Below are 20,685 nucleotides of genomic sequence, written 5' to 3'. Positions count from 1 at the left end.
CAGTCAACGGGAGTGCTGATTTACCACTAGCTTATCAAGTACTTAGGAGGCAAGAGCTTGACAGCACAAGGAAACAACAGCCAACAATTTAATAGCCACCCTCAACACCCCAAGCCACACCCAGCCATGCTCCATACAAATACCACACAGAGAATAGCTCAAAGCACACATTTTGCTAAAAAGTTCTTTGAGGATTGACTCCAGCATGAGTCCAAAAGCTTGGAAGACTAAATCTCGGGTCCCGGTGACCAACCCAGATTGGATCCTGCACTATATAAACCAATACAAATAATCCTTAATTAACAATCAATCATTTTATAACTGTTCAAATTTGCAATTGCCACAGACTGGGTGCTTTACGACCGTCATAAATGGTCACGCCACAATCATAGGACCACATGTCATTATAGTTAGTATGCAGTCAAGAACTGGGATTTGCAGTGTTTTTTGCCAGTTTCTGACAAAACCCATCCCTTCAAATACCGGTAAATGGTTTTTCTTAACAACTGACACATTGACTTAACAACTATTGTGAAAAAGGCTAGAAAATTACTTCAGGTGATGTAAGTGCCTCGGCTTACAAACACAATGATTTATGACCGTATTTCCAGGCTCAATTATGGTCAGTAAGTCAAGGACTACCTATAGTTTTTTAACTGAGAATAATTACCTCCAAAGGATAATTTGGTCATGTTCTCAAAGTATTGAAGTAATTTGGAATTGCTTGTTTGTGAGTCAAAGGTTTGAGGTTACAGCTTCCAAGACACTGTTAAAACAACAGAGTCCGGTTGCTTTTTTGGGGAAATGACATTATTTGAGACCAGGAAAAGAAGTAATTAGGTGAAACAGTTCAGTAACCTCTGATATGAACAAACAGCTATACAAACCGTCTTAAATTTCCAAAACAACTCAACTTTAACATTATTTAGTACCTTTTTAATAGGCATTTAGTATGTCAGCCAATGCTAGATTGTGCAACTTTCATTATTAGTTCAAGGGGCCTACCAGGCTTTACATGACAGGCAAGAGATTCCCTCTCAAAATAGGCAGAACACAGAAGTTATGATGAAAGAGTGTTTTAGAAGTTACAAATGATAACTAGGAGAACTGAGGCTCTTTTTGTCTCTTAACAATTTTCTAAATCAGAAAGCAAACGCATATCCCCTCCCTACCCAAATTTTGGGACTCATGTTACCCAGAGGCTACCCCCTTTTTTCCAGTTTTGCTCAATCCTGTCCATTACTTTGTAGTTTCTCTACTTCCCCTAGCTTGCAGTGAATTCCAAGAACTCCAACTGTCCGTGACCACTTAAAGATTACAACCCAATTTATTGAATAATTGACAAGTTTACAGTAGTGTGTAATAACAGTATGCAAAATACTTTAGTGCTTAACAAAAGTAAAGAAAATAAAAAGGGCAGGAGGAAAAACAGAGGTAGAAATAAATAACAAGAGACACCCGTTTTCTACTTTCTGTCTTTCAGAGTCAGCCTCTAAAATCCTTACGCAAGCTGTTGCATCTTTCCACCTCCTCCTCCTCAAACCATTCGATTCCTTCTGAACCCCGATTCCAGCCTTTACCAAATCAGCCAACTAAAACTTCTTTTTCTGAAGTTCGAATTTATCCTATGAGTCAAGCTTCCACTACCAGCAGCAGCAACCTACGCCAAGAATCCCAATCAAAAGGCAGAGCAGCTCTTCAGCTCCCAAGCCAGATGGAACCAAGCTGGCACGTTTCCCCAGGGAACAGAAGTGCCAGTGAGACATCATCATACTCGGATCAGATGGCTTCGAAAAGTGGGCAAAACGGGCATACATATAACCGAACAAACCGATCTCGAATGCCAAATCTGAATGATTTAAAGGAGACGGCTTTGTAATTGTATCCAAAAAAGTGATATTGCAGGGATTGACCGAGGGATATGGTGATGCTGGTAATTGCAGTAATGATTATATTTGCAGCTTTACAAAAGAGTGTGCAATAGAGTATGTGTAGCTACTACTACCACATCAATAGGGATAGTATAGTGAAATGAACTTTATAAATTGCCATTCACACAATATAATAGCAAAAGAATGTGCAATTCAGGGAGAATGAACTATTTGCCCTTTTTCTCTCAGCTTACATTCCAGCTTAGTATGCATATTTGTCTGAAAGCTATTTTGGCACATTGGGGAATTTAAAAAATATTTAGATGTATGCCCTTTTAAAAAATATTGCTGCCTAAATTTTAAAAAAATAGGGTTTATGTGATATATTTGTATCCTTACTATGGTTTAAAGTTTTAGTTTATTTGTTTTTAAAACTTCCATATTTGATAAGATTTGTAATATTATTTATTGTCTAATATCTTCTTGTTATATCACATTTTATGTTATATTATTTGGAGCTGTTTGGAACATTGTTCTGAAGTGAAAACAGCTACAGTAATTTCTACAAAAATTAACATATATTACATCAAGAATATTTTATTATAAACATATGTGTGTGTGCGCGCTATGTGTGTGACTATATTTATATAATAAATAATTGTCTTTTTTAAAAGATATTCACTTAAAGTATTGTTATGACACTATCTGCCATATTTTTATACATTTGTGATATTAAGTGCAGTAATATACTTAATAATAAATGGGAATTAAATAGCGTGACTGTAACAATATGATTTTTACTCCCATCCTAGTTGCAGTAATATGGGCTATATCTACTGATCTTCTGCTGATGAGAGGTTCATGATCCAATAAAAGAAATCAAATGTGCTATGTTGCTTCTCCTTGTGGCTTTTAAGAACTCAAAAGAACCTTCTGTCAGTCGAACAACAACACTGAATATATCCCATTATAATGCCACAAGTAAAACAATGATTCTGAGATTTGCTGTAGACATTTTGATTGGGGTAATAGATTAAAAGCTTCAAACCATAAAAACATAAAATAATATGAACAACAGTGTTGCTTCCCCTAAATGTATATTTAGCTTTCCCGTTCATATCAATGTGAAATAAGCATTTGCATTATGGAGGTAGACATCTGGTGTGCTTGCAATCTTCTACCCAGGAAAACCAACCCATAGCAAGAAAGTAAAGCAGATGCTCTTCCATTTAATACATGGGGTGAAGACCAAAGAGCCACAGCAAGAGATGCCAGTGGCAAACCAAAGTTGGCATGACACAGCACTGTAAATCATGGTATAAGGTTTTAACTTAATATGTTCTCTGCACTTTGTTTGGAATAGTACTAAATGGAAAGTAAAATAAAATATAGAAGTGTAAGAAGGACTGTCGCACTTCCATTTTGCTTCTAAGATTTTATAAAAAGATAATATTGATATTTAAGGGAAAAATCATTTCTAATGAAATTTAATCCCCCCATATCACTTATAAGAATAGTTCTGTGAACATGTTTCACTCACCCAGTGTGTATGATATTTTCTAATTTCTTATCAAATCTTAGGAATTTTTAAAATGGACTTCTAAATCTAGCTAATATTTACTTGCTTATAAGAAATACTCAGGAAATTATTTCAAACTTATTTTTCATTCAGTATGGAGTTGGTCAGTGAAAAAAGAATGAAGACAATAGTGTCAGAACAATACATTTTAACTCTCAAATGTATACAATATATTATTGAATAAACTCCATAAAACGTGACCTGGACATTATATAGATGGTGATGCTTATTAATAATAGATAACACAGATGAATGGAAAGATGTAATCTGGTAAATGTATGTATAATTTTTTTTTTAAAAAAATGTTATATTTCAAAGTTTTGAACATGGTATTTACCCCACTAGATAATCCAAAATTTTCAGTGGTGATTGTTGATGTCTAGTTTGCTGTATAGAAAATAGGCATTGTAGTAATATATAAAATTCATGGCTAATAACTGTGGAAAACACAGTGCAGACTATGACAGAGTGATTCAGGCAGTCAATTATGTTTGTTTAATTCATAGGATGTTTTTGTAATTTAATACACAGTCACCTCCTGTGTATGTTCCCAATATTTCTGGCTGCATAGCTATATTTTCCAGAAAAAGATATCCAGACTCAAATAGTGCTATTTGAATGTGGCAAATAGTTTTTATTTGGCTTATATGTAATTTACAGATTAATACTTCTTACTTTGCTAGTAATTTGCACAATTTATAAGGCTACTTATAGCTCTTTTGACTCATAGATGTCTAACAGAAAACATTTAGTAGTAAATTAGATATACTAGAGAATTGCTATTTGTACTACTAGATGTTTCAGATAAGGGTACCCTTTTTAAGCTTAAACTTGGAAATGTGTGGGTTTTATTTTTTGGGTGTTCCATAAAGAAAATTATTTCTTTTAGAAAATGAAAAAATGTATACATTCAGATCTGGTAATAGAGAGAACATTTCAAAGGTTTTGCACTATACTTAGTTTATGTGTCCAAGATTTGTAATATATGTAAACTTGTAAATATGCAGAGATGCCCCCCCAAAAAACCTATTGGCTAATGGAGATTTCTTAACATTATAAGAAGAGCAAAGCCTATTATGCATTCAGCTATGATTAAATGTTAGCTTTTTTCTTCACTAAGATTACGTAAATACATTGCTGTTCTCTGTACTTTTATAAGGATAGTTCAGCTAGTTTAGGTGATTTTGTGTTCTGATAGGAGCAAAAGAATCTATTACAGTTGTCTATATCAATAACTGCATATTCTTCCCAGGAAGGTTTGTTGTATATTTTCTTTTTCCTAGAAAAAGAAAACAAAAATATTTGCACGTAATTTATTGAGAGCAGATTTTAAAAATGTCAAAAAGCTTTACTTAATAATTTTGAAGAGTCCCCTTTTGCCTATGGAAGCATGGTTGAACAGATTTTTGAAAGTGGAATTCTGCTTTCTGAATCTTGTGCACACTATTGAGAAGTGTTGCATAATATTTCATATATTTTCTAGTATAAACAATATTTTTCAAAAGATTATTTTCCATCCCTTAATCTCATTTTCATTACATTTTGAGTAATTACCGTAATAAGTTGGTAAAGGAATTACTGTGGTATGGGTACTTTTGCCATTCTCTGAAAAACATTTAGCAGCTTTAACTTCTGGAAGGGTTGATGGTTTCACGTGTTTAACATATTGTATATTTAATTTTATATATCACAAGGCTTCCCATTTCTCTGTTTCTAAATTCTCAGATATACTGAGCTCAGCTTTCCCTCTATTTCCATAGAAATTTTGGAAAACTAAGGTAAGTTGTATCCTTAAAGAGAAAAATTTATTTAATATTTCATGTGATTTTTTAAAATAAATCTCCTTTATATTTTGCAAACATTTTCTTTTCTATTTCCCATTTTTCTCTAAAATATCACCCAAAGAAATAGTATTTCATAATCCACACTGGTAAATTTTCCCCCATTGCTTTAAATACATTCAGCTTTTATTTTTATGTTGCATATTTCAGTTACAATTGAAGCTTCAATGGAATTTTGTTTCAAAAATATCTTAAAATCAAGCTAAGAGGAATAAATGTTAAAAAAGTTCCCTTATTTATAAAACAATTTAAATTTTCAAAAGGAATTATCTGAGAAAAAAGTGTTTATTTGAAAGTATTTATTTGGAAGTCATTTAGCATATATGATATAAGTTGTTCTGTGAGGGGGAAAAATGACACTGACTTCTTTCTAAACATTCTTAATTAAGAATGTGACTGAGGGTTTTTTAATTTTTGTTTGTTTGGTGTTTGCTGTATATAATGTTGATTATGTTTGGTATTAAGATACTGTTTTCATGCAGTGAATTTCCTCAAGAGTGTACTGAATTTCTTTGTGCCAAATTTATATATTATATTTCATTGAGGAAGCCTTCATTGAGGAAGGCTTAGGAAAATGGGATGTAGTAATTTTCAAAAGATTTTATTTCCCTTATTTTCAGTCTTTAAAAGATAAATTAAACTGTGATATTATTTTCTATTCTAGAAGTGTCTCTATTTAAAAAAAAACATCTTCCTCATTTACTTGTCATAAAGCTGGCTTGTACATGAGAATTTGTAGCAGATTGCAACAAAAGCCATTATTTTATCCTCTGATAACTGATATTCAATAATTTTTAATAAAAATAATAGTCTCCAAGACAAATTAACTTGATAATGACTCTTTATTTCCTAGTGTATTTTCTTAATTCCACTGTTATGACCCTCATAAAAGAGCTTATCCTGGCATTTATATATTTTTTTAAAATATTGTATTGCAGAGTTTCTAAAACTTCATGATGTAATTTATATTGGAGAATTAAAGGCTGGGAATAGGAAGTCTGATGCTTGTTCAAAGTAGTTAACATAAGCAGTACTGTTCTGTTTCTTTTAAAATCAATAGAAAAATTGAAACTATTCACTTCAAAATAGTCTTATGAGTGATAAAAACTCTCATATGATACCCATGAAAATACCATTTTATTACTATTTCTGATAAAGGTAAATCAAGTTTATACAACCAGACATTTTTGTGATATGATTGTTGCCAAGTGTATAACAATGGTTTTTAAAAACCTGCTTTTGCTAGAATGCTGTTAGTGAATCAACTTCTTTTTTTGATCAGCATTTTGATCATTAGCATTTTGAGACTTGCTTCATTCTTTTCGTAAACTAAGGGTCCAGTAAAACTAGGTGCTTGCTACAGATATTGAATATTGAATATTCCAATTCATTTTAAACCAGCTCAGCATATTTTCACATCACTTATATATTCCTTCATTTTACATTTATTTCAGTTGTTACTTGTTTTTTCTTCTTTGAAGATAAATAGGTATCTAGTGTCCCATTTTGAATCAATCATTTTTAGATCTGAGCAGAATTTCTTGTTTTAAGTCTCCAGCTTTCCTTAAAGATTAATAAATTGGTTTATGTAAAAATTATTTGCAAAATGTAATGCACAGATGAGCAAGGTTCACCATCTTTTTCTGAAAATGCAGGAAACAACTATTTGTGAAAATAGAATGCCCTGCTAAACAACAGTAATTCTAAAAGCAGAGAAAGGATTATTTCAGATTTCTACAATTAGGTACTTTCTAAATGTGTTAGATTACAGTTGATAGGATCCCCAACCAGCATACTAATTCTGACTGGAAATAGTGGGAAAGCATTCCATTATAAATATACAACACCAGATTGAAAAAGAGTACATTACATTAATGTGTTTTAGCAGAGAAGGCTTTGTAATATTCAATTGCATTAGATACTGATTCTCAGGTGATTGGAAGTCTCTCACTTTTGTTACCTCTGTTGTTTTAGACAAATTATGGTGTTAGTTGCAAATAATTCACTTAAATACAGTTTGATGACTCAGTTTAAAATTATTTTGGAAATACAAAAATGCCAAAAAGTATCTGCAAGAAAAAAATAGCTTTGGCTCACTATCTGGAAATACAGGACTGCTTAGATTTTCATGTTGATAACTTGTATTGAATAAAATCGGGAGTATAATTATTTTTGAACACACTTATAGCTTTATGATAGCATCCAATTATGAAAATAGCTTTTCAGTTTTATGTGGTTAAAATTAAGTATTCATTATTTCTTTTTTAAAGAATCTCAGAAATAGAAATACTATATAAATCATTGCATTAAAGCTAACTGCAATATTTGGAAAAAAGTTCATACCGTGCTAATAAGCCATCTGCAAATCTTTATGGAACACACCATGTCATGTTGTAGTTGCATCATAATGGATTGTTTTCAGGCATGCATTCCATTTTTAATTCCTGTATAATTTTTATTATTTATGTAATAAAAAGGGGGGGCAAATTATTCTGTGTTTAACTTTTACATATCAGCATGGGGATTTTTTTTATTTTTACTGAGCACAATGTATTTTTGAATGGGCCTGCCAAAATATGTCTTTAATAAAAATGCAGATTTGCACTAGAAAAGTGAGGTTGTCATCCATTTTGTCCTTATTACATTCCATGCATCCATTTTCTTTCATTTCTGATCATTTGATCCCATCTTTTTTGATTTTAGGCATTTTAATATAAGTAATCACATTGTATAGATCAGGGGTAGGCAACCTTGGCTCTTTTATGACTCATGGACTTCCAACTCCCAGAATTCCTGAGCCAGCCATGCTGAGGGGAAAGGGAGAGGTTTCCAAGATGAGCCATGCTGGCTCAGGAATTCTGGGAGTTGAAGTCCACAAGTCATAAAGAGCCAAGGTTGCCTACCCCTGGTATAGATGAACTTCCTAAAAATAGCCTGAAATGGCTTGAGTTCAGATAATAGGAGTTATTTTTGTCCACTGTAAATAGACATAGGACATTCTTGGGGAGTGTAAGCAGCATGCTCTTGTCGTTTTTACATCTTCATATGTGTTAAATTTGAGAGCCAGTATTATGGAGCCAAAGACTGAAGACATAAGATTGAAATCCACTTTCAGTCATGAAAGCCCATTGAGTGATTTTGGACCATTTATCCTCTATTAGCTGAACTGGTGAGCAAAGATCACTAGAAAAATTCTTAATCTTTTTTTCTCTATTTCATCTTTCCCACAACACCTTTATAATGGAATATTTATTAATTTATCAAAGTCTCTTACAGCCAAGAACACAAAATGGATTGTGACATGTGGAAAATTGTCTACTTTTTGCTTGATTACTTTGGCTTCATCTTCTTATGGCAAGTCTAGACCTCATTATGAATTTCAGTTGAAAAGTAAAAAATAATCTTACTCATGCATGACTGGTACATGTTGTACAATGCACAGAGAACATGGGATTGGTTCCTTTTGTTCCTTCTTTATGTCACAACCTCCATATACTGAGAGGGACGTTTGAAAAGTTGTTCTTAGTGAAAGCATTTTTTTCCATACATTTCAATCCCAGTGTTGGAGAAAACATCAGCAGGGGTAATATTCTATTGTTTACGTAGAAATGGAGATTGAGGCTACATTTGTCCCAGAGAACTAAGTTATGTTAGTTCACAGCATAAACACCTGCATTTGATGCTATCAATTCAAGATACTTGACGATATTTGTTTGTTTGTTTGTTAAATTTATTTGCTGCCTATCTCAACCTAAGGCTACTCTAGGCCAGAGGTCCCCAACTTTTGAGCAGTAGGGACCGGTTCCTTGGAGAGAGGTTTTTCTGTGGACCGGAGGGGACGTAGCTTCATGTACTGCTTGCATCCCGTGGACGGGGCTTTGCTTGTTTCTGCGGCCCAGTTTCTGGCATGCCACGGCCTGGTGCCAGTCCACGGACCGGGGGTTGGGGACCCCTGCTTTAGGCATCTTACAATAACAAAATGGAAGAATAATGGAAGGCATGTAAACAGAAGTAAAATAATAGAACAATAAAATAATGACAAAGGAATGAAAATGAATGAATGAATGAATGAATGAATGAATGAATGAATGAATGAATGAATGAATGAAAACAAATACACCAATATGATAACCAATGGATGGATGGAGAGCAGAGAGCCAGAGGGGTGGAGTTTGCCATCAATCCAGTAACTACCTCCAGTGTGAAATTCCCCCATTTAGTCCCCCATTTGATATGAGTATTGCTTCCCAATTTGTCTGGCTTAAAGTAGTTCATATGATTTAGGTCTTGCCATTTTGTGAAATTCTCTACTGAACTTAACAGAATTGTTCTAACCTTTCCAGATCAGGGAATAGCAAAGTGCATCTGGCATAATCTAAGTTCCTCCTGGAAGGTGAAGTGAGGGGAAGAAGTGTGATTAGAGTGACCTTAATCCCTAGCGCCTATGAATTCCCATTAATCCTGTTGTAATTACATCCAATGTTTCATTCCTTTTGTCATAGCTACTCTTTCTTACTCATTTTATTTGGAAATGGTTTTATCACAATGCACTTTCATAGACTCAAGATCATACTCTCATTCCTCGATTATTCCCATTTGGTGGAACCCCCCATTGCTAAGTTGTTTTGTTTTGCAACCTTCAATAAAATTATTTATTGTTATTTATTGAATATATATAGAATTATTACAGCTGCAGGGTTTTTTGTTAAATTTCTACACATTGTATTTCAAACTCCTTACAATGTCTCCATTTATGCTGAATCAGACTTAGTAAAATAGGATAAATATATTTTCTAGAACGTTAATATCTTTTGGCAGTAGATGAAATATATAATTCACAGTAATTTTTAGCAGCACTTCTTGACATTTTCTGCACAGTGTTCTGTTCCTAGTTTTCCTCTCACATATGCTGGTCTGTACTTTATAGCCTGCAGCTATTTTAGTCTCTTCTCAATAAAGCATCTCGTACTCTTGAATCTAGGAAGGAAACATTTTCTGGCTATGCTCAGAAAATGGGAATCTGTTGTTTGATATTGGCAAAGCAACCTTTGCATCTTGAAGAAACAACCAAGAATATTTCTCTCATGTCTTGCACTGTGTGTCCATTTAAGAACGGTCATCTTGCTTCAAACATAGGTCCAGCCTGGATCTCAAGCAATTTACAACTTGTAACAGTTATCTGCAAAGGATTAAGGAGCCATGGTGGTCCAGTGGTTAGAATGCAGTATTGCAGGCTAATTCAATCTTGACTGGCTCAAGGTTGACTCAGCCCTCCATCCTTCCAAGACCAGATTGTTGGGGGCAATAGGCTGACTCTGTAAACTGCTTAGAGATGCTGTAAAGCACTAGGAAGCAGTATGTAAGTATAAGTGCTATTGCTATTGTTATTGCTATTTTTCTATAACATAATCAGTTGGATTCAGTTTTTTAATGGTTTCTTGCTTTGAAGCACTACAAACGATAACATAACAGTTGCAAAAAAAATCACTGTTTTGTATAAAACACTATATTAGGAAAGTAAATAAGGGGAAAATTTTGAATCAGTGATTAAGGATATATTATTCCAGTCACAAAATATGGGGTGGGGGGCTTGGCAGTCAAATTAAATACAAATATTCTTGACTTAAGACCCTAATTGTGTCCAAGATTTCTGTTGCTAAGCAAGACAGTTGTTGAGCTTTGCCCCATTTTACAACTTTTCTTGCTAACTGTTGTAAAGTGAATCTCTGCAGTAGTAACAAGATTATTAAGTGAATCTGGTTTCCCTGTTGACCTATCTTGTCCGAAGGTCGCAAAAGGTGATCACATGATGCAGCCATCATAAATACATGACAGTTGACTATGGGGATGCTGCAACAGTCACTAGTGTGAAAAACAGTAATTGGTCACTTTTTTCAGTGCCATTGTAACTTCAAACAGTCATTAAAAATGGTTGTAAGTTGAGGATTACCTGTATCTGTAAATTTGTTCAATAACCATCGAAACAAAACTATTCAGGTTTTTTTAAAAAAAAAGTTTCTTGCCTTGGAGCAGTGCAGCTGCAAAAAAACACATTTTGTATAAAATACTAAGTGTAAGAAAGTAAATAATGGGAAATTTTTGAATTGGTGATTAAGATCACATTGTTCCAGTCACAAAACTTGGCGGGCAGGGGGTTCTTGGCAGCCAAATTACGTATCTGTAAATTTAATCAATAACCACCAGAAACATTAAAATATTTGCTGATTACACATTTATATTTCTTCAAAATTCTCACTGGTTTACAACTATTAAGCTTCAATATTCAAGCTATCAGACAAGCATGACTGTCCACATTACAGGCATTTACAGAGGCCTGAATCCAGCCCTCAAAGTAGACCAAATAATCTGCATACTAGGCAAAATGCATATGGACTCCATATGTTCAACAGGGCAAAATTAATTCACAGTTAAGAAAGTAGGTATCTCCAATTATCCAATAAAATAACTTGTGAAGCATACAAAACTGAACTAAGATATTGTTGTATACATACAGTCTATTATTTCACACAAGTTTACAGTAGAAGCTAAGCTGAAAAATAGACGCTGAGCTTGTCGATCAGAAGGTCGGCAGTTTGGCGGGTCGAATCCCGAGTGCCGCGTAACAGAGTGAGCGCCTGTTACTCGTCCTAGCTTCTGCCCACCTAGCAGTTCGAAAGCACGTAAAAATGCAAGTAGAAAAATAGGGACCACTACGGTGGGAAGGTAACAGCGTTCCGTGCGCCTTTGGCGTCTAGTCATGCCGGCCACATGACCACGGAGACGTCCTCGGACAAACGCTGGCTCTTCGGCTATGAAACGGAGATGAGCACCGGCCCCTAGAGTCGGAAACGACTAGCACGCATGTGCGGGGGAACCTTTACCTTTACCTTAACACAAACCATAACTTCAGCGTGAAGCACAATTAATACAAATGTATTTGTTTATATGTATCCCTGCAGCTCACTTTGCTGGAAATTAGAAGTAGAAAGATGTGTGTGTGTGTGTGTATACACACACACACTTTGTTAGAATATACATTTTTATGTGATGGCCTACATCCAAAGAGCAAAACCTCTGGATCAGATTCCTCACTAATGTACACATAGGATTGCATTTTACCTTTATACGGCATAACAAAGGGAAAAAAGGCAATATTTAATGGAAGAGAAATGAAAGAGGATTCTTAACAAGAAATCAACACTGTGCCAAAAAAACACAATTTTTCGTTAATAGTAGTGAAAATTTGGTTGACAACATGTTATGAAAATGCCTCTTCTTTTCCAGCTTAATAAAACAACTTCTTACCTACATAGCTTAATTAAGATCCCTGATTTTAAGGATGCAAGACTAAAAGCATGCAGGCTTTGAATATGTATATTTAAGAATGGAAAGTTTTTGTTACAACTGTACAGGAATAATCTCACTTACATTACATGATTACATTTATAGCTATAAATAGAATTTTCAAAAAGCATTTTTTCAGCTGGCCAAAGTATCCTTGGCTGGAAATTGCAGCTTATTTAAATAGCTGTCAAGTGTCATAAAGGTTGAATTTGAATATGATGGAATCATCACATGTTGATAATGTGATTATTTCATTTAAACTTGGCCCTTTTGATGAGGTTATCTTACGATATGGCAAGATCACACAAATGGTAGGTAAGGATTTTTTTATGTGAGACTGGAACAATTCATCTTGATTTGATATCCTATAACATGAACCATTCATTTGTAATACACAATTCTTGTTCTAACATACCAAGCTGACACATAGTTCCACAGAATTTCAGTTGCTGGGATTGGAGGGGAGTACCGCAAAAAACACTGCATTTCAAACAAAATTAATGAGAGGTCCACTAATTTCAGAATACTTATTGAATTTCAGGTTTTCACTATGCAACCCAAGATATCCAGGCTGAAGGCAGTGTTGGAAATGCAGCCTTTCTGAACCTGTGAAGGATGTCAGTGCTGAACGTTGTCATCTTTGGGCACAGCAAAAGATGTAACACTTAAGTATCAAGCATTGCAAGAATAGACAAAAAGTCACATTTGGATTTCCTGATAGACCTTTGGATGATTTGCAGAACGTCAGCATGAATTTCCAGAACTACAATAAACTGTACAATAAAAGTAGCAATAATATAATTTATCTGCCACCTTAAAACTATGGTTCTGAATTATTTTTTAAAAAACTGTTACCACAATGACTATGGGATCCAATAAATATTGGCATGGATGATGCTCCAAATCCTACCCTTCTTATTCACTGGCTAATTGCTCTAACTAAATTCCCACCCTTCATTTTTTTAATCCACAAATCTCAATCTGAGCAAGATATTTTGGTTGGAAAGAGAGGGCAAGAAAAGTACCATTGAGGCAGATGAGCAAAAATTAATGGGAAGACCAGATAAATATGGACAGGATGCCACAGCTTTGATCTCAATCTCTGCCCCTTGCCCAAAATCAATCATGTCAGCTCCCTGATGACAGGCTTAACAATTTTATTAAAATAATTCAAGTCATTTCAGTGGGATTTTTTCCTGTGGTTATAAGAGAAATTCCTCCTCTGCTCTGCTGCTGATATGATTTGCAGCTATGACATTACTGTCACACAAGGAACTACATAAGAAGCCTTCATTAAAAAGCTTGTACAGGTAGTCCACGGCTTACGACTTTGTTTAGCATCGTTTGAAGCTGTAATACACTGAATGGTGTTTACAACCAATCTTTGGAATTCTCTTCCCGACTGGCACTTCTGGCACACTCTTGTCTTATAACTATCACTGAGCAACAAAAATTCTAGTCTCAATTGCCATTGAGTTGAGTTGCCATTTAGTTGAGTTGACTCAGCCTTCCATCCTTCCGAGGTCGGTAAAATGAGGACCCAGTTTGTTGGGGGCAATATGCTGACTGCAAACCGCTATGAAGCTGTACGTAAGTCTAAGTGCTATTGCTATTGTAAGTTGATGATTACCTATATTCTAGAAAAATGGTTTGGTGAAACCCTACTGAACCATAAACCATCTGCTGCAAGAAATCATTTGTATTCAGTTAACATAATTAAGGAAGGCTGGTAAGATTTGTATTCAGTCACAATGAATGATCAGGGTGGTCCTCATTGTAGCCTATATTATCAATATGGACATGGAACTCCGCTGAACAACAAAGGGTTATACATCTGTAGGTTCAAAATGAGGATAAATTCAGTGATCTGGTCTATAAATAAAATCCTAACTGATAATTGTGTTAAAAATGGAGATATGATTGTTTATTTAAAGAATACCTATTTGAAAAGATATTTAATAAAAATTAATTAAAATTAAGACGAATTAGAATATTAGAATTACTTTTTTAAAATCTAGATTGCTTCCAGTGAATTATAAAAAAAAAGTAAATTCACTGTAACTTCATGGATAATCCAACATAAAAAAGAACATCAGTTGGGACTTCCGGTGGCGACGCGGCGCCGAAGACAGCCGGCTCCGGGCTGTCAGCTTCGCAGCTGTGTTTATCCACCTAAAACAGCGCCGATCAGCTGTTTAGGTGGATTGGAAGCCCCCTCCTCGGGAGAAGAGGAGGGGGTGAGGCCCCAGGTAGGGGTTGAGCTCTCCGGGGCCGCCTGAGCTGTAAGTTTGGGCGGCTGAAGGATTGAGCCCCCCCGAAGCCTGGGTTGCTCCGGGCTGCGCAGTGTCTCTGCTCCGTGAATTTTGGAGCAGAGCCAGGCGCTAGCAACCACCCCTGCCAGAAGGAAAGACTTTCGAATAACAAGGTGCAGGCAGAGTGGTACAGGAGGTCAAGGTGAAGTGGACTTTTACTTTTACTCCCTGGCTCAATGGATTTTATAGCTTTAAAGTGAAAGTACGCAACAAGTGAAAGTTGGGCAAGATGGCGGCTAAATCTTCCTCTAAAGTTCTTCGGAGTGCGGGAACTTCCCCGGTGCAACAGACTTCGTTGCAAGCTTTGCTTCCTCCTGCACCTCCTCTGGCATTGACGCTTAAAGACTTACAAGATGCCTTTGCAAAGCAATCCCAGGTAATGTCAGATATGATGGATGATAAGATGGCAAAGCTGGAGGAGAAATTGGAGGAGAGGATGGAAGAGAAGTTTAGTGCAATGAGGGTGGACATTTTGTCTACAATTGAAAGCGTGGCTGAATGTGTGCAACGTTTGGATGAAAAAGTGGAGGATCTTAGTCAAAAGAACTCTATATTAGAAGTAAAGGTACTAGAGAATGAAAATATAAGGGATAAAATGGATGGAGAATTGAGCCTTGTTCAGTATCATCAGATGCAGTATGCTATTAGAATCAGGGGCTTAAAAGAGAATCCTAAAGAAGACTTAAAGCAGCTGATCTCTGAGGCTTTAGAAGCAGCACTGGGCCAGCCAGCATCTGAAATAGAGGGAAGCTTGGATAAAATCTTTCGTGTAAATTCATGGATTGCAAGGCAGAGGAAGCTACCTAGAGATGTGGTCTATTTTACAAAGAGAGCAACTAGAGATGAAGTTATTCAAGCTTACCTGTTCCAGCAGTCCGGCCTGGCCTGATAGCTCTTGGGGTCTCAGTTGTTTTACTATTGTTTTTTACTATTGTTCAACTGTATACCTACCTTACTCTGTACACCGCCCCGAGTCCCTCGGGAGAAGGGCGGTATATAAAAACAAACAAACAAACAAATAAATAAATAAATAAATAAATAAATAAATAAATAAATAAATTTGTGGTTGCTGAGCAAGACGGCCTGGTTCTAAAAGAGATTCCTCCAAAGATTTTAAGGAGAAGGAAAGATTTTGCATTCCTTGCACAGGAACTTAAGAAATGTGATATTAAGTTTAGATGGGAGATTCCAGTCGGAATGGTGGTGATGCATGAAGGTAAAAGATATCGTCTGGTTACTGTGACCCAGGCACGTGATTTCTACAGTAATGTTTTAAAAGCAACCCCTCTATCACTCTTGGAAGCTGCAAAGGGATCCGGAGAGGGAAAACCTCAAGAGGCTGAAGGTGGACAGACAGAGGAGAATGGTGCTGGAGGGGATCAGATTACAGCTTCATCGGCTGCTGCTGGAGAGCAGAGGTTGACGCGTGCCGCCTTAAGAAGAGCAAGACAAGTACAAGAGCAAGACCAGCAGAAAGTTATGGAACTTCCAAAGCGTACCTATAGTGAAGCTGTGGGAGGAGCGCGGCCCAAGGAAATTACAGGGACCATTGAAGATGTGCTCCAAAAGCTTCAGGACGCCAAGCATGGCGACTAAATTTCTAACCTGGAATGTCAATGGATTAAACTCACCACAGAAGAGAAAGAAAGTTTTTCAATATTTAAAACAATTTAAGACTGATGTTATCTGTTTGCAAGAAACGCATATTAGGGTTATGGACCAAAAGTATTTATCGAACTTAAGGTTGGGTACGCAATTTGTTGCTTCTGCATTGAACAAGAAAAATGGAGTGGTTGTCTACGTTAAAAGTACCCTAACAGCGGAACTAATTGAAGCAGACAACCAAGGAAGATATGTTATGATAGAGTTGCTGTTAGAAGGTAAAAAAATGCTTCTAGTTGGACTGTATGCTCCTAATCAACAACAAGCTGATTTTTTTAGTTTACTTCATACAAAGGTTACACAACTGGATTATAAATCGTTTATTTTTATGGGCGACTGGAATGGTGTTTTAGACGTACAGATGGACAAGGCTGGTTCTTTTAAGCGTGTTCCGAGTCATGCTAGATTGCCTAAATCTTTTTTTGAAATGAAGGATGATTTGGAACTGCGAGATATCTGGCGTGACACACATCCGCACGAAAAGGATTATACTTTTTTTTCTGACAGACATCAATCTTTTTCTAGGATTGATTTTATTTTGCTGACTAATGACTTTTTTTCTAGGATTAAGAAGGTAAAGATCTGTGCAAGAACTATTTCTGACCATAGCCCAGTTTGGTTAGAGATCAATAAGGACAATAGGGATAGGCGCTCGTGGCGCGTAAATGAGAATTTGTTTAGAAATCAGAAAAATGTGGAAGAATGTAAACAGCAGATGAAGGATTTCTTTGAAATTAATATGAATAAGGATACCTCTATGGACATGGTTTGGGATGCTAGCAAGGCCTACATGAGTGGGGTGTTGATATATATGAATAATAAATGCAGACGTACTTTGGAAGCTAGGAGAAAAGAACTGGAGAATGAAATTAGGGAAAAAGAAAAGGCCCTAATCCTGAACCCATTGGATGTGAAGACTAAGGAGGTTATTAAGCTATTAAGAGGACAATTTGATAAATTGATGGCTGATCAAGTGGCAACCAATTTACGGTTTGCTAGGCATAATACTTTTTGCAATGCTAACAAGCCAGGTAGATGGCTAGCTTACAGACTAAGGAAAAAGCAAAGGGCTTCCAATATAGATAAAATTGAACATAAGGGAAAGGTTGTGTTTCAACAAGATCTTATTAAGGAAGCTTTTGTGGATTTTTACTCTAAATTATATGCTAAGGAGAAGATTAATGAAAAAGACATTGATGTATATTTGGAGAATGCTAGCATCCCGGTTCTTACGCAAGCACAAAGGGAGGAGATTAATCAATTGATAACAGAAGAAGAAATTCTTATAGCAATTAAGGAATTGAAGGTGGATAAAGCGCCAGGCACGGATGGTTTGACTGCGGCTTACTACAAAAATCTACAACTGGAGTTGATAAAGCCGTTAAAGGAACTGTTCCAGACAATCCAGAGAGGGGGAAAGGTGCCTCCGTCTTGGAGAACTGCTTTTATCTCTTTGATTCCGAAGGAAGATCAAGATGCTACTCAAGTAAAAAACTATAGACCGATATCACTTTTAAATACAGATTACAAGATATTTGCCAAGGTGTTAGCTAACAGATTGATGAAGGTTCTGCAACAGGTGATTCATGGGGATCAAACTGGGTTTATTAGTGGTAGGCAAATGAAAAATAATGTGAGGCATATAGTTGATGTGATGGAGTTTTTGGAAAGGAACAACCAGATCCCTGCGGCGCTAATTTTTCTAGATGCTGAAAAAGCTTTTGATCAATTGAATTGGCAATTTTTGATGAAAGTTTTAGATAAAATGAATTTTGGGGATAAATTTCTGCAACCAATTAGGGCATTATATCAAAAACAAACTGCCCGAATAATAGTTAACAATAGTTTGACTGAAGTATGTAATATTGAGAAGGGCACAAGACAAAGGTGTCCGTTATCACCTTTATTATTTGTTTTAACATTGGAGATATTATTGGTAAAAATACGGAATTCGGAAAGAATTAAGGGTATACAAATTAGAGATCAGGATTATAGACTGAGAGCGTTCGCAGATGATCTGGTTGTTACGGTGACCCAGCCGGAAAACTCTGTTGTGGACCTGATGGAGATAATAATGCAATATGGGAAGGTTTCTGGATTTAAAGTTAATGCACAAAAAACTAAAATTCTGGCCAAAAACATGACAGTATCGCAAAAGGCCCTTTTAGAAGGATTAACTGGATTTGAGATTGTTAAAAGGGTCAAATATTTGGGGGTGTTTTTGTCACCCTCTAATACAAAGTTATATAAAAATAACTATGAAAAGTTATGGGGAAAAATTCAAAAAGAAATGGAGAGCTGGGAAAAATTGCAATTGTCTTTGCTGGGAAGAATTGCAGCAGTGAAAATGAATGTCCTGCCTAAATTTCTATTTTTATTTCAAATGATACTGGTCCTTAAAAAAGATTCTAATTTGGAAGAATGGCAACGGGGTATCAATAAATTTGTTTGGGCAGGGAAAAGGCCACGAGTTAAACTTAAGATTATGCAGGATACTCGTGAAAGAGGTGGTCTTAAAATGCCTAATCTTAAATTATATTATGAAGCTGCTGCGTTATCAGGAATAAGTGATTGGATTAATTTGACACAAGAGAGATTATTAAATCTTGAGGGCCATGACTTGTTATTTGGCTGGCATGCATATTTGTTGTATGATAAGAAGGTAGATAATGTGTTTAAAGTGCATATTTTAAGACAGGCATTGTTGAGAGTTTGGAAGAAGTATAGACATAAGTTAGATTACAAGATGCCGTTGTGGGCAATTCCCAAACATGCAATAGAAAATATAAATGTTGGTTTCAAACATGATGTGACTACGTATAAGGAGATTTTAAGCTTGGAAAGAAATGTCTGGTGTTTGAAGCCGTACAACCTCTTGCGAGATGAGAAGATTGTTCAAACTTGGTTTCAATATACTCAGTTACGGGCCAGGTGGAAAGAAGATCAGAAAATTGGTTTTGCAATGACTGACGAAAATTAGATAAAGCAAATTAGAAATCAGGGTCCAGCACATATCAAACGGATATATCTTGCATTGATAGAAATTGACTCAGAAACAGAACTTGTTAAAGATTGTATGATAAAATGGGCCCAGAATATCCAAGAAGTTATTACAATGGATACGTGGGAAAAGATCTGGGTGAGGAACGTAAAATTTACACAAGCTCAAAACCTAAGAGAGAACTTTTATAAAATGTTTTATAGATGGCATTTAGATCCTAAAAAGCTTGCAAGTATGTATCCGAACTATCAGCCAAAATGTTGGAGGTGTGGTGGCGAAGATGCAACATATTTTCACATATGGTGGACCTGCAAAAAGGTTAAGGCTTTTTGGATAAAAATTTGGTGGAATATGCAGAAGATCTTTAAGCAAAGGATAAAGTTTCGTCTGCAATTGTTTTTGTTGGGCATAATTACAGATGCTACTGTTGTGGACGCTAAGTTGATGCTGAATTTAATTACAGCAGTAAGACTTTTAATAGGTCAATATTGGAAGGAGGAATTGCCGACTATAGAGGAATGGACTCTAAAGGTTTCTGACCTGGCGGAAATGGCAAAGATCTCGGCTTATTTGAAAGATCATTCGCAAGAACGTTATATTTTGGAGTGGAAAAAATGGATTGATTATATCCAGAACAAATACGAGACTAAAAAGTTTCATTTAGCATTTGAATAAGTCTTCCTTTCTTTTTTCTTTTTTCTTTATTTTTATATGTAGTATTATTATTGCTTGTAGTTATCTTATATGAGCTAGAGAGCGATAGATTTAAGAGTTTATTGTTATTAGCATATGGATGTTTATGATTGTTCTTTGTTTTTATACCTTGTACTTAGCTCTGGGAAGTCGGGGGGGGAGGGGGAAATGGGGGGGAGGGGTAGGGAGGGATAGGTAGGGGTGGGGGGAGGGGGGGATTGTTAAAGATAAAATGTACTCTAAAACTTTTCAATAAAAAAAAGAACATCAGTTCAGTAAATTTAACTTTGTCTTTATTAACCATTAATTTTAAATTGAATTATCTTACATTTAAAAGTTCAGTAATTATGACTAATAATTATTAATAATCATTAAATACCTC

At 35.6% G+C, this 20,685-nt stretch overlaps 1 protein-coding gene across 15 annotated transcripts in view; it reads left to right on the top strand.

Moving 5' to 3' along the window:
* Positions 1 to 13,539, top strand: part of CDKL5 (cyclin dependent kinase like 5) — a 97,837-nt gene extending 84,298 nt beyond the window's left edge. For 4 of the 15 annotated variants that reach the window (XM_081327018.1, XM_081327013.1, XM_081327010.1 and 1 more), the window contains 5 exons: positions 1,484 to 1,796; positions 3,057 to 3,187; positions 5,176 to 5,228; positions 10,428 to 10,650; positions 13,177 to 13,539. In XM_081327018.1, coding sequence (XP_081183144.1) covers positions 1,484 to 1,796; positions 3,057 to 3,181 — 438 coding nt within the window. In that variant the 3' untranslated portion in view covers positions 3,182 to 3,187; positions 5,176 to 5,228; positions 10,428 to 10,650; positions 13,177 to 13,539. Of the gene's footprint in view, positions 1 to 1,483; positions 1,934 to 3,056; positions 3,188 to 3,543; positions 3,727 to 5,175; positions 5,229 to 8,278; positions 8,461 to 8,567; positions 8,646 to 10,427; positions 10,651 to 13,176 lie in introns of those variants that run through there. The other 11 variants (XM_081327023.1, XM_081327024.1, XM_081327021.1 and 8 more) reach the window with 11 other exon arrangements.
* The last annotated feature ends 7,146 nt before the right edge of the window (positions 13,540 to 20,685 follow it).

The sequence above is a fragment of the Vipera berus genome (assembly GCF_964194415.1).
Source record: "Vipera berus genome assembly, chromosome: 4".
Lineage (NCBI taxonomy): Eukaryota > Metazoa > Chordata > Lepidosauria > Squamata > Viperidae > Vipera > Vipera berus.
The sequence above is the reverse complement of the archived record's forward strand: the minus strand, read 5'-3'. Positions and strand labels throughout refer to the sequence as shown.